General features: G+C 37.7%; 1 protein-coding gene across 1 annotated transcript in view; it reads right to left on the bottom strand.

Moving 5' to 3' along the window:
• The window catches only part of LOC106961160 (roundabout homolog 2-like), a 39,675-nt gene extending 30,566 nt beyond the window's left edge, over positions 1-9,109 (bottom strand). The window contains exons 1-7 of the mRNA XM_015054702.1: positions 9,023-9,109; positions 8,671-8,791; positions 8,395-8,533; positions 5,834-5,970; positions 4,563-4,574; positions 3,939-4,063; positions 1,473-1,644 (exon numbers count right to left, since the gene is read on the bottom strand). Of these exons, the coding sequence (XP_014910188.1) occupies positions 1,473-1,644; positions 3,939-4,063; positions 4,563-4,574; positions 5,834-5,970; positions 8,395-8,533; positions 8,671-8,791; positions 9,023-9,025 (709 nt within the window). The 5' untranslated portion in view covers positions 9,026-9,109. The remainder of the gene's footprint in view (positions 1-1,472; positions 1,645-3,938; positions 4,064-4,562; positions 4,575-5,833; positions 5,971-8,394; positions 8,534-8,670; positions 8,792-9,022) is intronic.
• Positions 9,110-16,958: the final 7,849 nt, after the last annotated feature.

The following is a 16,958-nucleotide window of genomic DNA, read 5'->3' as shown; positions in this document are numbered from 1 at the left end:
GNTATGAGATATGGATCGGGAACAAAAGAATTGATGATGGATGGACAGCGAGAGATTTTGAACTTTCTTATCCCTTTTTCACTGGGAGCAAGCAAATAATTTCTTTTTTCAATCGTAAGATTGGTCTTTGCTGGAAAAAGAAGGAACATTTCTACGAAAATATCCTTTCTGTAAGGCAACTCATCATCATCCCAAGTGATTGCAGAGCAAACTACGATATTAAAGTCTTGCTCTTTTTCAGGGGCCACTTCTGTATCGAAATGAGCTTTAACCACCAAAGTAATAAAATGTTTCTGTCAGAAGTAACTCTCACACCCTAGAATCCTTGTTTCTGCTGTTTTTCACTCAATACCATATATGTAAAGCATTAACACCCACATTTTTTTCCCCACATAAACATCTCTTTTCTTTTGCATGATATGATGAAATAGAGTGGCTTTATGAACGTAAGTTATTTTTGATACAAAGATGCTGAACATATGAATAAATGCATATTTTAATCCAGCCAAATGCCATATTTTGAAGTTTAAATCGATTTTGTCAGATGCAAATTTAATTCAGTGATAAATAGTCCATATTTGCCCCTTTAAAAACTTTTTATCCACATGTAAACCCTGTTGTACGATGCGCCACATGATAATCTTAAGTAATTCCACAAATGGAACTCTGCAAACTTCCAAAATCCACCCAGGCCTCAAGCAAACACTCTCCATCTCTGTTTACACCCATCTGTCACAGACGTTTCTCCCATCGCTCGCATTCTACACCTAACATTTTGATATTGATCTGTCTCCTCTGAGTGACAGGACACGAGTCATTCTGACTCCCCCAAAAAAGAAGAAAAAACCCACTTCCACAGATGTTAATTTAATAATGTGTGGGCGACAAAAAAAAAAAAAAAAGCCAAGAAACACATGAAATGAGGAGTGGAAACAACTCCCAGCTGCCAGCGGCTGAGCACTTAATGCTGACATTAAAGCTTTGATAAAAAATAAAATAAAAAAGTGTAAAGTGTCTCTTCACAAAGCAGACATTTTTAAGGGGGTTTTAGACTGTTTCTGCCTTTTAATTTTTCCATCACAGAGAGTTGGAAGTGAAAAGATGACTGAGGGTGACTGGCTTTTAGAACTTAAGAGATCTTTGTCAGGAAACTACAAGTGTGGGCAGATGCTTCTGTTCACCGTCAGCCGTGCTGCAAAGCTTATGTGTTTGTGTTTCTCATGAAATGAAAGCACCAAAGGGATCACAGGTGAAGCTAGACCAACATCAAACACACACTCCATTTATAATGCAAGTAGCTAGCGAGGTGCTAGAGTTTCGTCAATATTGCTGAAGTAGAGAAACGTCGACCCACTAATCAGCGGCTCGGGACTGAAACGAGCACTACTCCGGCAGTAGATCGCATAACTAAAAATCATTTTCTTTTCCTGTAGGTGAGGACGGTGTGCATGTGCTACTGGGTCCCGCCTTACCGTCTGCTACCTCCAGTTGGGCCTTGGCCATGATGCTGCCTGCCACTGTGAGGGCTTGGCAGATGTAGTAGCCTGCATCTGAGCGCTGCACAGATGATATGGTCAGCTCTCCATTTACAGACACAGACACTCGGTCGTCCCCCTGTGCTGGTTGATTGGGAAACAGCAGATCCTACAAAAGCAAACGTTTGGAAAAAAAAATGTAAATTGAGATTAGATGTTTTCTTTTCTTTTTTATAAACAAAACATGTATTGACAGATACATACTACTTTATTATGAAAAATTCAGCTGCACTGGTGAACGTCAGCAGCATAAAAGAAAGCCAAGTCATATTACCGAACTACTGAACTAGCATGATTTAGTTTCTATATAGTTAATAGTGTAAAAGTGTCACAACCAGTTAATCTATTTAGTGTCTTATTCTGATGTGCATTGGTGTCAAAGTTTCAGATGTTCTTCTTGAAGACATGTTTTGAAATCCATTTTGGATGACAATGGAAACAAAGAAATAAGTTTTACAATCAATACATGTCTGCAGAACCTGATATTCTAAAATGCTATGTGCAATCTTGTTGAATAAAGGGGGTCAATGTTTCTTTTGCTTGGTTAGAATTACAGTTTCTCACCAAAGTACTGCTCCTGCTGTGATAACCTGCACTCATGACCATGAAATTGAGGCATCAGGGCTCTGTGCCTCTGCACCCCAGGCGGACCAACTGATGGACAGGAAAGGACATTAGCCTGCTTTCATTATGTCTAATGACGCTAATGCAGCACATGACATTGTCTCTCGCAAAGTGAATTGGCTCGTCAGATGGGCGTGGATTGATAATAAATGACCACTTCATTAAATATATGTGGAACAGAACCACATTCTGTTCTGACCTGGGTTGATCCTTTTAGTCGAAGCTGTTTCCTTTTTAATCCAAACATTTTAGCTAAAGCGCTAGCTCTTTATGGACGTCGGTTTGTGCACCAACGGTTGAAGCAAAAGAGAAATGTGCCACATATTCTGAAAGTTGAAATCAGCGAGAGTGAGAGGTTTAACGCTTATGTTTTGGTAAGTCTGATTAAAGTCACGTCATACACTTAATCTCTTCATTTATATTATCTATTCTTTTATTTATAGTGTATTTACCTGGACTTTAAGGCATTTTGCTTCAACTGTATAGGAAGATGCTCCAGCATCACTTTTCTACACCTTTGACCCTCAAGCATTCACAATTTGATCAACAGATGAAATGGGCTGGCACAGATTTTTCCACCCCATGAATGCTGCAGGTCTCATATGTAATGCATAGCTCGCATGTGGACATCATAGCATCAACACAATTCAAATTCTTCAACAATGATGCTAAAACAACATTATTCAGTTTCATACCATTGAGCGAAAACACCTGGCTGACAGAACCTTGCAAGCAAAAGTCAAAATGGAATTCAAATTTTCCAAATATAAATTACTAAGCAAAATATTTTCTGACGTTTTGGTGGTATTAATGTTTCATTGAAGTGCCGTTGTTGGATGATCAGCTGATATTTGAAATTGTAAAGAAAAGAAATATGGTGATGTCACTGCAAAAGTAATGGACCTTATCCTGTATATTTTGGGATTAGGGATTTAATTTCACACCCTTAATCCCACTATCAAAAATGGAGCAGCGACAATAGAGATGCTTCAATGCATTACCGGACCTGATTACAAAATCCCCAAAAATCTCTTCACTTTAGAATATAAATAGTCTTTTACATTGATTTAAATAAATCTGATGTGTGTTTACTTGGATTTTCAACATCACATGTTGATTTAAAATTTTTCCCAATCAGCGTTTTGACTTTTCTTATACTGTCTAGATGATCAATCTAATACTTCTACATAACAGATGAGCCAACTTGGTCAAAATGCCAAAGCGTTAAAACTACTAATTTTAGGAATTTATTAAAGCTACAAAAGTTCACAAATTGTGTTTTAAGGAATATTCATTTAATATTTGCGACGCCATTCCTTTTTTGATAAATCAAAGAGTTCTTGATATTGAGATATAACTAATCTAAGTTAGTCCAGATGCCACAAAAACACTGGTCTTTTGCCACAATTTCAAAATCGGGGCCATTTTCTGCATTGAACTGTTACAGTACATCTTAAGCCTAAAGATGTGATGACTCAAATACTATTAAAGAATAGAATTGCAGATAATACGAGTCAAAATAAGAGTCAAATACTATCAAAGAAGATCCAAAGTTAATATTTTCTACTCAAATGTTTGGAATTTTTTTTATAAAATGCAGAAACAAAGTAGTTGCCCTGTTGTCCCTCCACAAACCTAAGTTAAGTCTTGAGCCTTTAGAAGACAAGTCAAAGTCTGTAGAAGACAAGTCTAAGTCAAGCTTTTAAACTTGACAAGTCTAAGTAAAGTATGAAAGCTTTATTTTTCCAACTCAAGCGCCAACCTCTTCAAATTGCTCACCTTGCTGCCTTCTCTTTGCCAGAAGACTGTTGGCTGAGGTTTGCCTCTGGTCACACAGGGAAAGGTAGCCGTCCGTCCCTGAGCCACAATCTGGTCCCGAGGTCGCACCACAAACTGAGGTGCCTCTGAGTTTGAAAATGAACAAAAACAAAACAAAACAAAAAAACCATAAAAAGGCAAAGTATTCTAGTAGACGTCTCGTTACCGTTAGACTATATCATGAGTATGTGTATCTCTACTAGACGAAGAGCTGCAAGCTAAAGGATTTCATGCACTGGGTGTTTTCTTTTCATTGAACTAGTTCTTATTTCTACTTTTCAAACAAGCCACTGAAATGTCATAAATTTTCAAACGTCGTCTCTATTGTAGTGTTTGAACTATGACACGTCAACCACACCTGAACCCACATACTGGAAGAATTCAGAATATACATATTAAGTTTTCCAGTGGAAGTCAGAGGTTGATAGAGCAGATATGCATGTCTTAAAAAAAATACTTGATGACTGTGCTTGTGGAATGCAACAAGAGCTCATGCATACTGAACATGTCTGTGATTGAAAAATAAAAACAACAAAAACGAGAAATAAAATAAGCTCATGCACAATGGGATCACCTCTTACTTACCAACGGGGCGAGCTGGTGACACAACAATGGTGTGGGTGACATTGACACGCAACACAGAGAGAAGGAAAGCAGAGGAGCAGAACAGAGGGACAGGAAAAGAAAGAAATGAAAATCAGAAATGAATGAAATGGAGCTGGGTTTCCATCCATGAAGCTCAGGGACAAGAAGGGTAACTCTGTCACCAAAGCAGGGGATGGCATGGAGTCTAACCCTCACAGCAATACAGAAAACCACAATCCAAAATTTATTAAAAAATAAAAAATAAATACATGTATGCAGTTGAAAGATCTGTTTGATAACCAAACAGATGTGCAGCGTGTGATACAGACCTAGAACAAAAGGAGATTTAAAGACCAATAAATAAAATCAAACCAACTGAATAGAGATTTTCAATAACTATATTTAGTATGAGCTGATAAGAGACTGCCATGGTAAAAAAAAAAAAAAAGCAATGGTTTGAGTGAATCCCTGAATTCACACCAAAAATATGCTTTCTGCTGTTAAAATACAAATTTCAATAATTTAATTAGTATTAATAGTGAAATTAAAGGTATATGATTTTTTTTATCATAACATATATTTATTTTTTAAACACATACTTATGTAAACACTTTCTAAATTTAATAGTTGTGTTCAAGTCAATAAGGCACCAAATATTTTACTTTTTGCCGTTGTGCTTTTCATATAACAACACAATAACAAATGGATCATTCAACCCATATCATAAAGTTAATTAGTTACTTTATTACTATGTACCATTTTCTCAGATAGTCACCCTTAAGAAATAGTGTGCTGAATAATTCAAGTTGTTTTGAAGTTATTAACTTTTAGAACCTTCATGTATCTCGATGGAGGGACACAAACAATGTGTAATTACCGTCACTGGCATTAAAGGCTTTTTTAAAATGATGGACATTGGGAATACCTGACAAAACTAAGCTCCCAAATTCCAATGGAGTATCATGTTAATAGCCAAACTATCAACAAGTCATATCGAAACATGAGAGTAAACGTGCTATTGTTAGCCAGGCAAGTTATCCAGATGAAAAAAAAAAAAAAAAAAGAATTGTCATCTGTAACTTTCTTGAAAGCCTTAGCTGTATGTGTGGAGTCAGAAACAAATTATGAATCAAAAAAGAAATATAACGTTTTGCAAGTTTTGAGAGACATATTGTGACCTTCCCAAAAACATGGCTAAAAGAAACTTTGGTAAAAAGAAAAAGAAAAACAGAAAGAATATATATATAAAGAGAGCACCAGCAGTTGCCCACCTCTGATGGTCAAGTAGGCCGAGGCCTCGGCTTTACCCACACGGTTCTCTGCTACGCACGTAAACGTCCCTTGATCGCTGACAGATGCCTTTTTTATCCTCAGCAGGGAGTCCTCTCTGTCATATCTGATGTCATACCTGGAGAAGCGGTGTGAGACGTTAAACATTACAAGTGTATTCCAAATAAAGACTCTAAATCATGTAAATACAAATTCAAAAGTTATTTCTGTGAAGCAAAACAAACATTACGGTGTGCAAACTTGTGTGTGTGAGACGTTTTGCATGGAAGCTCTAAAAAGGAAGTGTCATTTTTTTGATAGAATAACAACAGACTTTCTCAGGCAATTGCTGGGGATGGGATGAAAAGAAGAGCAATTAAACTCAGAGATGAAGGCGCAGAAAAATGAAAGGGGCTTTCAGCTAGAACTCTTATTGTTCCACTATTTCAATATTCATAAAGAGCCCACACTGTAGTGTGGGTTGTTGTATAGTTCATGAGAGTGTGTGTCTCTGCGAGAGAGAGAGAGAGAGAGAGAGAGAGAGAAAGAGAGAAGAAGAAAGAGAGAGAAAGAGAGAGAGAAGGAGGCACAGACAAACAGTCTGACAATAAGGGAGTGGCACAGTCTGACAAACTGAATGTGATGATTGGCCCAAGCAGTAAAACATAACTAATTCATAGAGATGTTCCATGTATTTGAGTGTATCCATCAGCGAAGCAAACGTGAGACGGCAGCAGCGCAGTTAAGAGTGAGAGAACCATCTCAGCCAGCCGAGTTTAGATAAGCGTCTCGAAGGGCCAAGAGACGAAATGAGTAGGGGAGCAAGGAGTTAGGTCTCCCTCTCCTGGGTCCCCTTTGGCATGAAAGATCTTGTGAAATTGTCTAGCCAGCCATACTGATTCAAAGATGGAAGACAAGTCAGGCAGAGAAATGCTACAGAGGGTGAGAAAAAGTCACATTCGAGAAAAGATGTTCCAAAAGGGTGTGGGCAGAATATCGATGTGGGGGATGGGTTTGGTGGGGGTAGTTATGGAGGTCCATCCAGAGTCTGGTGAGGACTCCATTCACAGCGCATCCCTGACCCAGATACATATGTCCCAGGAGGCTGGTAGGTTTTGGAAAAGAATGAAAGAAGTGAAAGGAGGAAAGTGAGGGAAACTGGTTCTAGAAGTAGGACATAGTTTACAGTCAGAGGGTGCAACCCAGGTTGGTCAGCAGGCTGCCAGACACAGAGCCGAGCAATGGTCGTCTGAAACATATCAGCCACGACATTATTACTAATAACTGCTCAAATTAAAAACATTCACCACTCTGTTGCAGTGGCGTCCCAGCGGTTTGTAGGAGAATATGAGCAACATGCTAAAGGTAAACAGGAACATTAAAACAGGTGTGACAGAGAAAAACAGAATAAGGTTGTTGAGTGGCGCAAAATTCTTCAAAGGAGTCAGGAGAAGGAGAATTAGTTCAACGGCAGCTGGGGAAAAAAAACACTTTGCTGTGTGAAGATGAAGCAAGGCGTCCACTTTGTATTAAATGCTTGTATATTACTGGATTTTAATAATGGTCTGACAGAATAGCTGGAGATAACAAAGCATCACAGTTTATTCTATGTGCTGCTCCATTGACCACTACTGCCTTGCTTTTATATCCAAAAGTCTTTACTATATCCCTGAACAATAGGAGGACATAACCTGGTCTTTTGTTTCAGTTCTGCAGCTTGTTGTACATTGTTACTGTGACGGGTTCCACCATGATGAACCCTTTTTATTGACCAAATATGCTAGCAAAATATAGATAAGCTAACAGCGCAACAGAGCACCCTGCCAGCAACTGGCATATGTTTTCAAAAGGTTGAATTGCCTTTAAAGACATGTCTCAATTTGGTCAAAAAGTGAAAATAATAATTGCAATAGACGTTGATGGTTCGTAGACACGGCACATATTTCCATTTCAGTTAAGACATTCAATTCGCTATTTCTTTAATGAATTTTCTATTGATTTCCTGAGCCAGCAGATAACATCTGACTGCAGCGTCAAATAATAAGACATGTTTCTAACAAGAAAGAGAAAACCACTCGATATTAGGAGGGTGGTCATAATATTATGGCTGATCAGTGTATTTAATGTTGCCCACTGTTATGGATTAGCCCCCACAAAGTCCAACAATGACTTGAAATTATTAATATCCAGTCCATCTGTAAGAGTGTTTGGTGAGACATTCTGCAGTAAATTCTGATATCAGTTGTGTGTGTTCTTACACTGGATTGCATCATGTTGTACTGTAGAGGCCTCATATGGTTTGAATTACACGAGCATCCACACATCACATCCCAGACACACACACACACACACACCCATTTCTCAAACTTTTGTGTGTTATTTGAGCAGAAAATGTGCTGCTAATTAAAATGTTTGACATGCGTTTTCGAATCCTGAATTTTAAGTATCATTCTTTAATTGTCCTAACACTTAGAAGTGCTTAAATGTTCTCATTTTCACTGCTGCAGTGCTCACCGACAGACGTGCTTATTATGGACTGCACACATTCACTCCCGGCCCTCACCTGCCACGAGGAACATCCACATCCTCTTTTTTCCAGCGCAGAGCAGGCGGCGGGTCACCATGGACCTGACATCTGAACTCCACACTCTCATCAACCAGAACCACCTGGTTCACAGGGCGCTGCATAAATGCTGGTCTTTCTAAATGAGGATCGCATACAGCGTAGGTGTTAATTAGGCAAAGGGGTTAAATGTTGTCGGTGCATAGAGAGCGAGTGAATATTTCTGCACTTAGCCGGTTTTTACATTATACACCGAGTGGAGAAGAGATTTCCTACCGTATACTGAAAGTTGTGCTTTTTCACTTTCCCTTTCTCCAACCATGTTAGAGGCCACACACACATATATCCCTGTATCGCTCTTCTTAGTATTTGAAATGGTCAGCTTTCCTCCTCGGACCTGAAGAAGGCAAAATTAGCTAACCAGTTCAAAGCAAAATATGTTAAACCGCAACACATTATTAACGTAAACGTAAGGTTAACATGCAGTTTTTCATTAAACAGCAAACAAGATGATTGACATGTTTCTATGAATTTTTCGTTTTGTTTTTTTTTTAGGTTGGCAACATAGCTTCACATTTTATTCGTCTTTGTTGTTACCACCATGTCCGTTTTTGGAAAGTGAACCCACCATGATCCTGTCATCCTTGAGATCCAGTTGAGTTTTGTCTCTTCGCCAGAATACGGTCGGCTCAGGATGCCCGCGCGGAGGCTGACACTCAAAACTCGCAGTTTCCCCAACCGCCACCACCACGTCCTGCGGGTTCTGACGGAAGTCATCTCGCAACACTAGAATCGAAAGCAGATGTAACACATAATCCTATTTTAAATGTAATGATGTATGATTTCTTTAAATATTTGACTTCCTCCAGCTGGTTTTGGAAATCAAAAGGTCACTCTTAGAATAAGTGATCTTTTCTTTAGCAAGTATTTCACAGTTTTCTAAAATAGAGGCCAAGCCCTGGTGGTAGATTGCAAAGTGCAAGTGCATACAGCAGACACATAAGAGAAAGACATAATTCACAACAAGAGAAATATCACACATAAAACGTCTAAATCCATCTACAGGCTAAGTAGCAAGTTCCTACAATTAAGATTAAACATTTCAAAATTAAAAGAACAAAAAATACATTGACATCTGACTTAGCTTTACTGGTCAAAGTTTTTAAGTTTGTAATGTATATGTTAAAAAAATCAGTAAAGAATTCACCAAAAAAAATAAAATAAAATAAAATCTTCATATTTCATACAACCACACAAGGTGACCTCTCCATTTTTTTTTGAGAAAAATCCCCACAGTTTATTACCTTCTAACTATAAACTAGTTTCCTTTAGTTTGAGTTTATTGAATGTAGTGTAATAAAAGAAAAAGCTAAATTATATACAAAGAAATAAATTTAAAACAACCTTCAATATTGCAAACAGAGCAGATGTAAAAGAGTCAAAAGACACATTTTCTATATAATTTATGTCCTCTGAAGCTTATCAAAAAAGGAAAAAACAAAACATGTACTGGTTAAGAATAATGATTGATGCTCATGTGATAAGTATGAGTTAAAAAAAAACAAAAAAAAACTTGCATGTAATCTCTGCTTTGGTAAATATAAGCAGCTTGTGGTCAGTGAAAATATTTATGAGCCGAGCCACGAGCCAGTGATGTTTTAAAGCCTTATATGCCAACATCAACTCAGGGGTATAAGAAGGTTCACTGTGGGCCTCAAACTGAAGGCTGTCCATAATAAAAGTACTGCAAAAAATGTTTCAGTGATAAGATTGAAAGAAATCAGTTGTTTCAATAAAATCACTAGTTTGGTTGAGTCTGTTTTTCTGACGAAACCTTGGAAAGGAAAAAGCAGAGCCTGTTCTTTTGCAAGCAGACACGGAATCAGGCCCTGGATTCCTGAAAATGCATTTGCAGTACGCTGCGTACAAATTTGAAAAGAAAGTACAAGTGACTAAGGGTATCAACTGGATCAAACAGTCCTTCATAAAGACCTGTGAAATAGCAGCAAGGCCTCTTTTAGGAGGCGCACATTTCAAAACATCTCAGTGATAGCAACAAATTTCAGAGACTTGTTCCAGCACAGTTATAGTACTTGTTTCAAAAAAAATAAATAAATAAATATATATATATGGAAACTCCTTCATTACTCTCTGCAAGGAATCCACACCAGTTGGAAGGAGGGCGACGACTATTTTATATAAAAAGAATAGCTCTCAAAGCCAAGCGTGGGTAAAATATAACACTATTCCATTTTTATCTCACATCTACACACTTTTTAGTTCATTAGAATTCCATTTTGAACACTTTTATCATTCCCAAGTCAACATTTTCATTTATCTAAGAATATCTGCATCTTATTTTCATTATTCCAACAGTACGTGTCAAACAATTACCGCACAAGCCAAGAGAACGCATCCTGACCAGATGTATGAGGTAGTTAAGGTGAAGTTAAAAGGAACAAATCTTCAAAGCTCCATAATGCTGTCAGAACTGCTAAACAAATATCTGTTTAAAAGCTGCCGCCGCTTTAAGTAGCTGCAGGAAAGACTGCACTGTACGCCGTCGTTGGGATTAGGTTTAAAAATAGAGATTGTACGTTGGATCCTGCAATAATTTGTAACTCCTTAGCATTAATAGCTTGTGACATGTTGTTTTTGCGCAAAGCCTTGCTGTAGGCCCGTTTTAAATAATAAAGAGCAGTGTGTGACATCAATCACAGCCGTAAAAATAAAATACTGATGCGTCTTACCTTTTCTCATCAAAGAGCTATGGGCTTCTGCATAAAAAAAATAAAAAATAAAAAATAAAAAAATAGCAGCAGACTGTCATTTCTGCTTTAACGTATGAGGAATTAATGAAAACTGGGAGAGATTAATTATATCTCACTGTAAGTGATAGTTTGTAAAACTCCGAGCAGCATAAACCTGCATGGTGCTCAGTCTGCCTTTTATCCTCATTAATGCCATAAATTGTTCTGTAGATATACCGTAGCATGAATTCCAAGTCCCCGAGGACACCTCGAGTGAAAAGGAAATCAGGAAGCAGCCAGTGGCCCTTTGGCCCAGCTGTCAATCACATCCCGCTGTAAACGAGTCTCAGTTGCAACACTACTTTGGCACAGACGTATGCCTGGTTGGCTGTCATGTTGTAGTGTACGCTTAGTGACCCATTCCATTGCAGGCAACGTTGCATCCGTCCAGGCACACAACAGCGTTGCTTGTCCCCGTGTTGACAATGCTTTTCTAAATCGTGTCCCGGGAGGCTTTAAAACTCAGACGTAAACAGGGGGAAAACTTGAAAACTAGATAATTGGGTACATGAAGTGTAAAGATACTGACAGAGAAGTAAGTGAAAACTAAAAAAAAAAAAAAAAATGTCATTTGAACATTTCTGATGAGCGCAGAGAGAAAACAGAGAGAAACTTATTTACGGATTTATTTGAAGTATGTGTCATAGACCGACACAATGTGGTGTAGATTTGTGGTTTTGAAGGAAAATAAAGTTTTTTTTCCCACATTTTTGACAAATACAGATCAGAAAAGTGTGGTGTGTATTTCTATTCAGCAGCTATGAACAAATTCAAACATTACAACTAAGTTTTTTTTTTTTTGGATATCTACAGAATTATTGTCCATTTTCTTTGAATGCATTTTAACAGATATTTCTACATGATCTCAGTTGGATGTGGGACAAGAGAAATGGTTTCCCTCAGCAGACTCTCCCATCTGTGCTCTGGAACTCCACAGCTCCTCTACAGTCAACATGGCCTCTTGGCGGTTGCTATGACTACAGCTGTCCCGTCATTAGGTGGATGGTCTCGATTTTCAGGTATTGTACATACTCGAGTTTTTACGTTGCAAAAAATGGACTATTGCAAATCCTTCTCAAACTGTGTAATTTTCCTTTCATATGAGTTAGTCTACCACAAGACATCTTATTAAAATACATAATGGTTTGTGGTTGTTATGTGACAAAATGTAAACGGGTTCAGTGTGTATATGCCTGCTGAAATACTAGCTTGTTTTTGCAAATGTGTATTTAGATTAAAATATTTCAGAAATTCTCTGACCAAATTATATTCATGGCAGTGCTTAGACATTACCAACTTTCACAACAATGTGAAATCACTACAATTTTGGGGTTTTATTTTGTTTCTAATAATAATTTGGTTGCTTTATGATGGAGTGTGCCGAATCATGTCCGTGTAAATTGGAAGTGAATTACTTGTTGCGTGCAATTTCTTCTTAATAGGCTGCTGTCAATTTAAAAGGCTGTGAAAGCGTGGTCAAATACATCAGCGCTGCTGGTAGTCTGGCAGTGATTTATTCAGTCCTGACAGTATGTATGAATGGCCGCCGTCCTACCGCCTTCCACGCTGTAGTGGCTGTTCCCTTTCCCCTGCCTGATCTCGCTAAGAGGCCCGTGCGGCGTTCTGTGGGTGGTGCGTACGATGGCATGTGAGACATGGGGTGGAGGTGCTGGTGTTCTAATCTGTTTTTCTCAAATGAGGAACCCCCGCAGAGGCAGCAGTAATGTGTAGTCTGTTGTCTGGTGGTAATTATTTCAGATGCTGTGCCTGCCACCGCTGCCTAATGCTGTTTGATTGAGTACTGCTCAATTATTCAAACAAGGCATTCAGGGGTCTCACCCATTTGCTAGTTACATTTATCAAATCAGAAGGAGAATAATTTGTAAATGGGTTTCATTTCATGGAACAATAGGTGGTAAAGGTACGTGACAAGGTGGCAGTCTGTGAAAACAAATAAGTATACAGAGACTCATTACGTGATCAGAAGAGGGGATATATACAGTAAAAAAATTGGAGACGTTTTGTGCAGCGTATCTCGCCGAGCATCCTTGAAGGAAGAAAAGAGACAATGAGGCATTTTTCTCTGTTACACAACTATATTTTACATGACTATCAATTTAAGTGATTACAAACTGAAGATTAGAGAAAGCAGAATGCAGACGTATGCTAGCATCTGTCATTATTGGAGATCTGAATTCTATATAAATAATACGCTGATAATCATGAAAGTAGTGCTGCTGTGAGCAACCTCTATGTGTAACCTCACATTTTTAAAAAGCAAAAATCTGAAAAATGTGGGGCACATTAACCATGATATATCTTACTGTGTATTGAAGGTTGTTCCGTTTAAAGTTGAATCTTGAGCTTGGTTTTCAGGCAATTAGGAAACATTTTGACAGACACATTTTGGACTAGTACTTATATCTATATGTTGCCCGGAGGACACATTTACACGCCTGTCTCTGGTTCTCTTATTGTGATGAAATAACATTAATAATTTAACATTTGCAACAAAGTCCGAAACTTTGAGTGGCCAAATCTGTGGCCTAGAAATTGCTGCTAAGAACCAGTTGTGCTCCTTCTCGTACCATCACCTCTTTGTAAAAACATTTGGCTAGACATTTTGTACAAAGAGCTGCAGGACGAATATTAACATTTTTTACCATATTTTTTGTCATGGCGTCTCTTGATTTCCTTTTCTTACATCATTTGTAGGTCAAAATTACAATTTGTCCCAAATTCATACAAAAGTGACATCCTCCTGCTGTGTTAACATGCAGTTTATTAACATGTGGACATGCAATTATATTTCCACTTTCCTGAAAAGGGACATTTCGTAATTTCACCACAGGTTCTGTATGCTCACCCGCTCTCAAAAGATGACTGGTTGTCATCTAAAAGCCAGATTTCCGCCGTTTCAATAAAAACAACGATGCTCCTGTAGATTCCATCATGTTCGAAATAATCCTTTTATGCTATTTCATAACGTACAACATGTAAGATGAAGAGTTTTAATAACAAATTCACTATAGTCATTCAGAAAGTAGGCATTATATTTCCTAGGGGAACCACTCAGACACACCATCAACAGTGTTAAGATGAACAATTATGATTATGAAGTCAAATTTCCATTTGCATAACATCAGGAGGTTTAATACCCACTGCATGCACCTGCTTCATAAGCAGTGAATGTTCTAGTTTGAATGGCATCCTGGGAAAGCCCCTCCTACTGCTGCTACCCCCCTTACAGACAAAGACAGGCAGACAAATACAGAGCGGCAGGAAACGCAAAAGTTAAAAACCTGAGTTGCTTATAGCTTAAGTTTTCAATATTTGTGATTGTAGTAATATGCTTCAGATAAATGCTAAATTTCGCTACAGCTGAGGTCTCTCTCAACGTTTCTGAGCTTTGCTCTGTGTGTGGGTAATAGAGAGAGGGGAAGCTTCAGTAAAACCTTAAAGTGGTGCAGCACACAGTCACCATCTTAGCTTCAGTTTGGCAAAAGAGCTAAAGAGTTGCATGGAGAGTGCTAAAAAATATCAAAGACCAACTATATTCACTTACATCATGAAAATGATATTTTACATCATGCAGCTGTGAGCACCTTGTAAGTGTAGCCTTCCATACTGCGGAGCAACCCGGTGGAGTGCTCTCTTTGCTCTTGTTTGAAAGGAGACATTTGGTTTCCACTGGATATATGGAGGAAAAAAAAAATATTCCACAAAGTACAGTGAACAAAAATGAATCTAAGCATGATCACATGTGCTTAGATTACAATGTTTCAACCTGGAATAATTTTTTCTGCGTAATTGGCTATTAACAGGTAACAAATCTTTCTCGTCCATATTGCCTATCCATTTTGCAAAATAGCATTTTCTTTTAAATTACTATTTGAGCTCGGTTACAAATAATGTAGCTTATAGTAAGTATAGCAAATATGTCTAATTGAATCTGTTTATCAATTAATCTGAAACAGGAAGACATTTGTTTAGTTCATTACACAAAGCAAGAAATAAACAAGGTGTGACGGACAGATGGCGTCGGGTGACAAAATAACAAAATTAACTCAGCCGGCAGTCTGTTTACTTTCTACAACACAAAGTCAAGTGTGCCTCGTTTATAGGTGTGTGTTGGTGGGCGAGTAAGCTAACAATCCACTGAGGGGATTTTTATAATTTCATGCTGTACAAACTCACACAAAGAGAATGGTTGTGGCAGAAGTGAAAACACCACTGAAGGCAAAAGGGAAATTGTTAATGAGTAGGGAGGGAAGATGAAGATGCAAACACCTTGTGAGTTTTCTGTGTGTAACAGATGGCTGTATTTCCATTTGGGAAACACAGATGCAGTGACGGAGTGCGGTGCCGCATGTAGATAAAGCTTGCATCATCTAGGAAACAAACAGAATTTTAAACTGCATTCAGGCTGCATATCAAACAGGAGCTCTGCTCAAAAATACAGTGCCTAGCGAAGGTATTCAGCCACTAAAGCTTTATAACATTTTTGTCTTGCAAACTGCTGTCAAATTTCAATGTATTTTTCTTATTTGATGTCCTGACACAAAATAGCACAGATACAGAAAATGGAAGGAAAATTATGTTTGGTTTCCAGGACTACGTTGAACCATAAACACATTTTAACTGAGGCGCTATTGATCAACATTACAATGACAACAATAATTATGATTAACTCTCAATATGCAAAGTTAAACATATGGTACAAAGGCTTGACATATATAGTGTTCTACCTGATACAGCATCCAAGCAATAGATTGTATTTGCGATATTACACACTACAAGTGTTGTAAAAGAGTCATCAGAGTAATACATGATATTAGTTTTCTTACACACAATAATTCTTTAAGTCTAATTTATTAAAATTGCAGGACATTGTGATTTATCAAATGGTACTATTTATGAATAAAATCCACAATAATCTGTGATATATTTTTATTAAATTGGGATAAGGGGAAGACTTAAATAAGTATTCACTTCTTATTCCTTTTCAAACAGAAAAGCAGTAATCATTTAATTTTTTGTTCTTGGTTATGTGTGCACATGTTTTCTCTTGTTCTACTGGTTATTTGTTTTCTTTGTTTTTTTTTAAAAACCCTGAAATAAATACAAAAAATAAAATTGCATCATCATGATACTTTGCACAGCTCTAATGGATTTCCTTTTATACATAAAAATCTGAAAAGGTGCCGTGTATTGGCATTCAGCATCGACATTCACACTGACAGGATGATTAACAAGAGCAATATTCAGTGAAGACCTTGCGACTCATTGCAACTCTGGAAGACCTGAAGATTCACAATTTAGGTGGGAGAATCAGGACAACAAATTGTTAAACACGCAAATCTGGCCTTTATCAAAAAACAGTTAAAGAAAAAAGCCCTTATTAAAAGAAAAAAACCTTCATAGTTCTTTTCCTGGGACATGTGTGCATGAAGGTGTTCTGTCTAGAGGAAATCAAACTTGGCCAATATGCAAACATGCAGAAAAAGATGTTGAAGACTTTTTCTGGAGGTGGCAGCATCATGATGTGTTGATGCTTTCAATCCATCTACACTGAATCAAAACTTTTTTTGAAGGAGTTTCTGCTCAGATCCTTTTGAAATGTGTGCAAATTTGAAAGGGACATGCACTCTAAGCAGCTTGCAGATATTTGCTGCAAAAAACTCAATGCTAAAAGCAGATTTTGTTAAAAAAAAACAAAAAAAAACAAAAGAATCTCTGATTGTAATGCCACAA

This window comes from Poecilia latipinna, unplaced genomic scaffold, assembly GCF_001443285.1.
Source record: "Poecilia latipinna isolate Pla-1442-1.1 unplaced genomic scaffold, P_latipinna-1.0 Scaffold1272, whole genome shotgun sequence".
Lineage (NCBI taxonomy): Eukaryota > Metazoa > Chordata > Actinopteri > Cyprinodontiformes > Poeciliidae > Poecilia > Poecilia latipinna.
This window is presented reverse-complemented; position numbering and strand designations above follow the sequence as displayed.